Source organism: Panicum hallii, chromosome 9 (assembly GCF_002211085.1).
Source record: "Panicum hallii strain FIL2 chromosome 9, PHallii_v3.1, whole genome shotgun sequence".
In the NCBI taxonomy this organism is placed as follows: domain Eukaryota; kingdom Viridiplantae; phylum Streptophyta; class Magnoliopsida; order Poales; family Poaceae; genus Panicum; species Panicum hallii.
Window position 1 is genome coordinate 72,745,473 of NC_038050.1, and position 6,350 is coordinate 72,751,822.

A 6,350-nucleotide genomic window follows, 5' to 3' on the forward strand; every position below is an offset into this window, starting at 1 on the left:
AACAGCAGCTGATGGCAACCAAAAGCCTGAATCGTTTCTACAGATCTCGAGCATAATCTGTGGCCTGCCTTTTATCGCCTCAATCAATCATATCTAAAAAGGGCCCCGTCTCTCCTCCACTAACGATGGCCCTCGCTCGCACATGGAGTGGCCACCCAGCCTTGCCCTATAAAACCGCCGCGACCGACCAGAGTCCCACCAAGCATTAGCTAGCGACGCGCGAAAAATAAAAAGAAGCGGTGGACTGTTGCAGCCGCAGCCGCCGGACCAGTCGGAGGCAAGGCGAAGGCAGGTAGGAGATGGATGCGCGAGGAAGTAGAGCGGCGGCCGGGTCGCGGCTCCTGCAGCTGCGGGTGGCTCTGGTGTCGGTGCTGCTGGTGGCGGCGGCGGCGGTGTCGCGGGCGCAGCTGCAGGTGGGGTTCTACGACACGCTGTGCCCGGCGGCGGAGATCATCGTGCAGGAGGAGGTCAGCAAGGCGGTGTCCGGGAACCCCGGCGTCGCCGCCAGCCTCGTCCGCCTCCACTTCCACGACTGCTTCGTCAGGGTACGTGCGTGTGCATTGGTGCCGCCGGAGCTAGCTAGCTCTCCCCTCCGACCCTTTCGCTTTCATCATCGATGGCGCCTGCTTCGATTCACACCTAGGCCACGGGGACGGGGTGCCTTGCGTTGCCTGATTGAGAATGAGAGGGGGGGGGGGGGGGTGGCTTGGAGTGATCCAATGCAAACGTGATGTGCTTGGCTTGCACGTGGAGCCTGCCTCTTTCGCCGTGCGCCTTGCTCTGCTTCCCCTGCTCCCGCACATATTCTTTTTTCTCTCTTACAGCAATCAAGCACCGGTGGGCAGGGTCGGGTGCTGGAATTTTTACAGCCTCGTTGCATTGCATGAAGTAAAAAGCAACTGATTATTATATCGTTGGTTAAAACGGCCTGGTTGCAGGGCTGCGACGCGTCGGTGCTGCTGGACTCGACGCCGGGAAACACGGCGGAGAAGGACGCGCCCCCGAACACGAGCCTCCGCGGCTTCGAGGTCATCGACAGCGCCAAGACGCGGCTGGAGCAGGCCTGCTTCGGCGTCGTCTCCTGCGCCGACGTGCTCGCCTTCGCCGCCAGGGACGCCCTAGCGCTGGTACGTCCATCCATCCATGATCCTCTTCTTCTCCAATTTGGGCTTCGGCAATAGTAAAAACGATTACCAAGACCACAGACACCACGTAGTACTAGCAAGTGGGGAGCTCTGTCTTGGATCGCGCGCGCGGCGCACGCAATTGATGAGGAGGCATGGCCAATCCGTCGGTGCTTTCTTTCTTTCTTTCTTTCACTAGGATGCCACCGAGCAGAGCGGCTTGGAATATAAAACGGCGCCGGGCACGGGCACGGCGCATCCCGTAGCCTTTTATTCTGGGAGCGATCCCAAGCCTTTCACAGAAAGCAAGAGCCCTGAGCCCCTGACTCCATGTCCACCGAATCAACCTTGCACGTAGCACGTCGCCATCGGCATCATCCAGACAGGGGAATCCGGTGCGACCGCGCCATGGCTACGTTCCGAAGCAACGCGACGCGACGCACGCACGGCCGGCATGGGGGCCCCCGTGCATCCGGCAGGGAGCCAAGCCACGAGCCATCCTTTTCTTTGGGTACACGCCGGTCCGCTACGGCACGGTTGCTACCGTTGGGCGTCCGTCCGTAACAGCCAGCGAGTGGCACATGATCATGTCGCGCTCAAAGGTCTAGGATCAGGAAGAGGACTGCCTCCCTTTCCCTAATCTCCTTTCTGATGAGATGCGGCGGAGGAAGGCTCCAAAGGGGACTGACTAGCTAGTACAGTCCAGCGAGGCAACAGATGTGTCCAGTGCATTGCTAGAGGGAAAACGTCGTGAGATGAGAAAAAGCTTGCTTTCTGCAAGCACTCTGGCCTAATCAGTGGGGGCTTTTAGCAATGGTAGAAGTCAGTGCGGTTTATGCACAGTGCCAATCATTCCCCAAAGCTCAGGCGCCGATCTCCGCGCAAAAAGCCCGTGTAATTCAGTGCAGCCGATCTCCGAGGCTCTCTCTTTCTTTGGACATTTCTTTAAGGAAGTGCAGGTCCAGCGTTTCCAAATTTCTTCTTACGCTTGCAATAAGGTTCAGTCTCTTGCAAGTTGAGCTGTTTTATGCACAGCGGTGATGGTCAGCTCTGATTCAAACAATTGTTGTAGCGTTTGTGTTCAGATGCCGTTAGGTGGTGGTAGGGAGAACTTCTGATGCATTATTGGTCATACGACCGTTGCAGTTCTATCGTGTTCCAGCAGCACTAGTAATTTAATAGTTGGCTTCAGCCGCTATGGCTGGGTCCCATCTGGTCAGCTACATTCCGAACTAGGAGTACCTGGGCACGCAATATAGCAGTACTAAAAACAGTGATACTGTTAAGTCAGCTACTAATAGCATGGGATTAGTAGAAGTCCAGTTAGTTGAGCTTGAAAGTTGGTGCAGTCCCGTTCTGACGGTGCGTGCACATGCAGCACCAGCTGCCGAGATCATTGTCACTCGCTCATTGCAGGGAAGCGTAGGACAGAGAACTTTCCGTTTTGCAGCTGGAAACAGAGCGTGAGAAGGACACAAACCAGCCGGCGCAATACCATCGTCGGAGCTGGGCGGCTGGCGGTTCGACGTCCATGTCCCGTGACGGATCAGTAAAACCCCCGGCGAGGAAAGAGCGAAAGCTACGACGAGGGCCTTGGGCCTTGTCTTGGTAACAGGGTGGGGGCGTGGATCCGTGGCGCACCCATGTGGCCGGCACGCCCCCTTCCCACATGCCACCAGCTTGTCTCCCTCCCATGCCTGCAGTTGAGCCGTGCCCTGTCACCGGCCATGTGCCTTCGTGCCCAGTCCCTGTCATTGCTGAGTTAGCGCTCGCCAATAGCCGGATTTGATACAGTGACAAGGGGGACAAGCTACTAGATGTTCTGCTGGCACGCCCAGAAATCTGTGCTCGTCTTGTTCTGATGATCTGAACTCTCTAGTGTGTGTGCCAATTTTCACACAATGACCGGCCATTGCACGACTGGTGCTGACCGAATGAATCGTTTGTGTACCAGGTCGGAGGCAACGCGTACCAGGTGCCCGCGGGGCGACGGGACGGCAACGTCTCGGTGGCGCAGGAGACCAACGGCAACCTGCCGCCCCCTACGGCGAGCGTGAGCCAGCTGAACCAGATCTTCGGCAGCAAGGGGCTCACCCAGGCCGACATGGTCGCCCTCTCCGGCGCGCACACCATCGGGAACGCGCACTGCAGCTCGTTCGACAGCCGGCTCTACTCGTACGGGCCCAACGCCGCGGGGCAGGACCCCAGCATGGACCCAACCTACCTGGCGGCGCTGGCGCAGCAGTGCCCGCAGCAGCCGGCGGGCGCCGACGGGACGGTGGCCATGGACCCCGTCACGCCCACCGCCTTCGACACCAACTACTACGCCTCCATCGTCGCCAAGCGCGGCCTGCTCGCCTCCGACCAGGCGCTCCTCGCCGACCCCACCACCGCCGCGCAGGTCGTCGGGTACACCAACAGCCCCGACACGTTCCAGACCGACTTCGCCGCCGCCATGGTCAAGATGGGCGCCATCGGCGTGCTCACCGGCACCGCCGGCACCATCCGGGCCACCTGCCGGGTCGCCAACTGATCCGTCCTTCCGTCCGTCCATCGGCGGTGGTGTCTTGATTGGGTGGGCCGTGTGATTAAAATGTATGTAACGGCGTAGATTGTTGGTCTGATGATGGCGATGATTCGATCGTGCTAGTTGTGTAAGAGTAAGACGTATAGTGTTGGTCTCCTCCTTTTTTATTTACATTTTTTGTCCTTTTCTTTTTTATACTTTTTATGGTTTTGATGAGATGAGATATATATAGTTTTATTTTATTCTTTTAGCTTGTGTACTTGCATGTAACCATGAGGCAGAGGACAGCAAGGAACTGTACATCTAAGGATCTCCAAGTGTTCCTGCTTACGAGTGCTTGCTGGATTTCGTCGCTAGTCGTGGGCCGGCGGGTAGAGAGAAGTCTTGATCGGTTCAGATGGGCTAAGATATGTAGTGGGCTGGCCGGAAGTGTACAACAAGCCCACCCAGTGGGGCACTCAAAGATCCTTGACAAATTGGGCTGCCTACATGAGCCCATACGGACAAGGCCGGGCCTCAGGACTTGGACCCCAATCTGGGCCAGTTTATAGTATCCCCCGCCTTTCATTCTCTCGTCTGATGAAATGCCTCTCCTACCTTTGGTCAGTCTACTTGTCTCTGCTACAACTCCCCACGGAGCATCCATCACGTTCCGGGCACAGAGAATCATGCACGATGGCACCGCCGAACTTTCCGTACCCACCACCCACCCATGACCATGAGGAGAGAGGGTCCATGGCCCACCCATGCATGCAGGATGCAGCACGCTTCGTGGAAAAAGGCCTGGAGGACTGACTGGGCGGCCGGCTGGTCCAGGCGGCCACTGTGCAGCGTGGAGTAGCACAGTGGCTGGCCGCTACAGCGGCGTCGCGTACCACGGCCGATGATGCGGTGGTCTCCAGTCTCCTCGCGCCCCCGCACCACCGCACAGCGCCAGATCTGTCGTCTCTGCACACACACGCATGACTCGTCATGGGGTAGTAACATGCACCGATGCACGCATGTCGCCGCTCGCCGGCGCGGCCGCCAGCACGATCGCCGGCATGCCGCACACTGCGGCGGCCGGCACAGGTGTCGATCGCCTTGGTAGCGGTGGTGGTGGGGATCGGAGTTCCTCCAGCTCCACTCTCTCTCTCGCAGCCGATCGTCGATCCATCATGGCGGTGCGGGTAGGCAGGCAGGCAGGCCAAGCGCACCACACACTCACTCGCACAGTGCCTGCTTTCTTGCTACAGACCCTTCCCTTTTGGTTGCTGTTCACACATAGTTCAGAGATACCCCCCTGTCTAATCTGCTTAACTGGTGTCGGTATCCCTGTTGTACGCGATCGGACCGAAGCTTCCGGCACATGCCGCCGGCTGTTTCCATCATGCTGTGTGCGCTCGAGATCGAGTCTGGAATTGATCGAGATCTCAAGGTGATCTAGCTGATTGGCTAGACAGCCAAGCATGCCGGAGACGCATGCACGCTCGGTGCTCTCGGTCCTGGACTTGATGAAAGAGAAGTACCTGTCGATGCGGACGGATGAGTCGATCCGTCAGTCAGCTGCCACTGCCGGGGCCCGTTTCTTCAACCCCGCGCACTGTGTGTATTGGCTTCTGCGACAAGTCATGATCCAGCTGACAGGGGCACGGAGAGATCGTTGCGTCTCCGATCCCTCTTGGTCTCCAGCTAGCTACTCTTGGTCTCTCCAGTTTTTTTTCTTTTTTTTTGAAGCAGAGAATATCGCGCTCTGCTGGGATGTTGATGACACGGAGACATCTCCCTGAAGATTATGTATATGCTATCCTCGGCCGATACATACGGTTCCTCCTGCTCTCCCTACCCCCCCCCCCCCCCCCCCCCAAAGTGTGGGCAGTGCAAGCAAATTGCTAGCCTGAAAGCTCCATGTGTGGAGACCGTGCGTCTGCTGGAGCTAATATTCCAAGGGACTGCCGTATACGCGTGCATGCGTCGCTGCGTCGTCCCAGTGTGATTTCTTCCAGAAGCACCGTGCAGTAGTGTCCCCGTCGATGCTGTAATCTCCTTTTGACCGGACCTAGCTAGTAACAAGCATCTTACTCACAATACACAGTAGCGTGCCTGGGAATCATCTGGATTCTGGACTTGACAGGGCTTTCTTCCTTCCTTCCTTCCTTCCTTCCGTCATAGACGACGAACTAGACGGAGTAGTCTCTCTCTGATTTGGATTCTTCTCCTAGTAGCTTATTTCACTGGGCGCCTCAGCTTCTCTGCAGCTGCAGCTCATGCATGAACAGTAAACTAACAAAGCGATAAGATTCCGCGTGTGGCATGAGCGGGCGGCCGCCTTTTTGGCTTTTGCAGCGCGCTCTGAAGTGACGGTTGGCAGCAGCAGGGACGCACATTTCGCAACGCGCGCTGCATCTTGCCTTGCCCCCAGCTTCACCAGGCACCAGCAGCTTCAGCTCGATCTCGATGGATCCATCCATCCATCCGCCGCCCCTGTCAAAAGTCATCGTCGCCGTCCCGGCCTACCTAGCTAGCTAGCTTCTCTTTGCTTCGTCGCTTTGCTTCGCTTTGTTCCTCTATCTTTTCCGGTCGTTCGTTTCTGTCTTTTCGATGAGACGTCCCTGTACAGGACAGCGCGGCAGAGGCGAGGACGATGGAAGAGAGAGATGATAGGCGCCGTCCCATCCAGGTGACGTGTCTGCACTTGCCACTGTAGTAGCAGTACCTTT

At 57.5% G+C, this 6,350-nt stretch overlaps 1 protein-coding gene across 1 annotated transcript; it reads left to right on the forward strand.

Moving 5' to 3' along the window:
- Positions 1-212: 212 nt before the first annotated feature.
- On the forward strand, positions 213-3,968 carry LOC112877958 (peroxidase 5-like). Its single transcript, XM_025942331.1, has 3 exons — positions 213-545; positions 939-1,127; positions 3,079-3,968. Exons 1-3 carry the CDS (start codon positions 300-302, stop codon positions 3,655-3,657), a joined length of 1,014 nt encoding a protein of 337 aa, XP_025798116.1. The 5' UTR covers positions 213-299; the 3' UTR covers positions 3,658-3,968.
- The last annotated feature ends 2,382 nt before the right edge of the window (positions 3,969-6,350 follow it).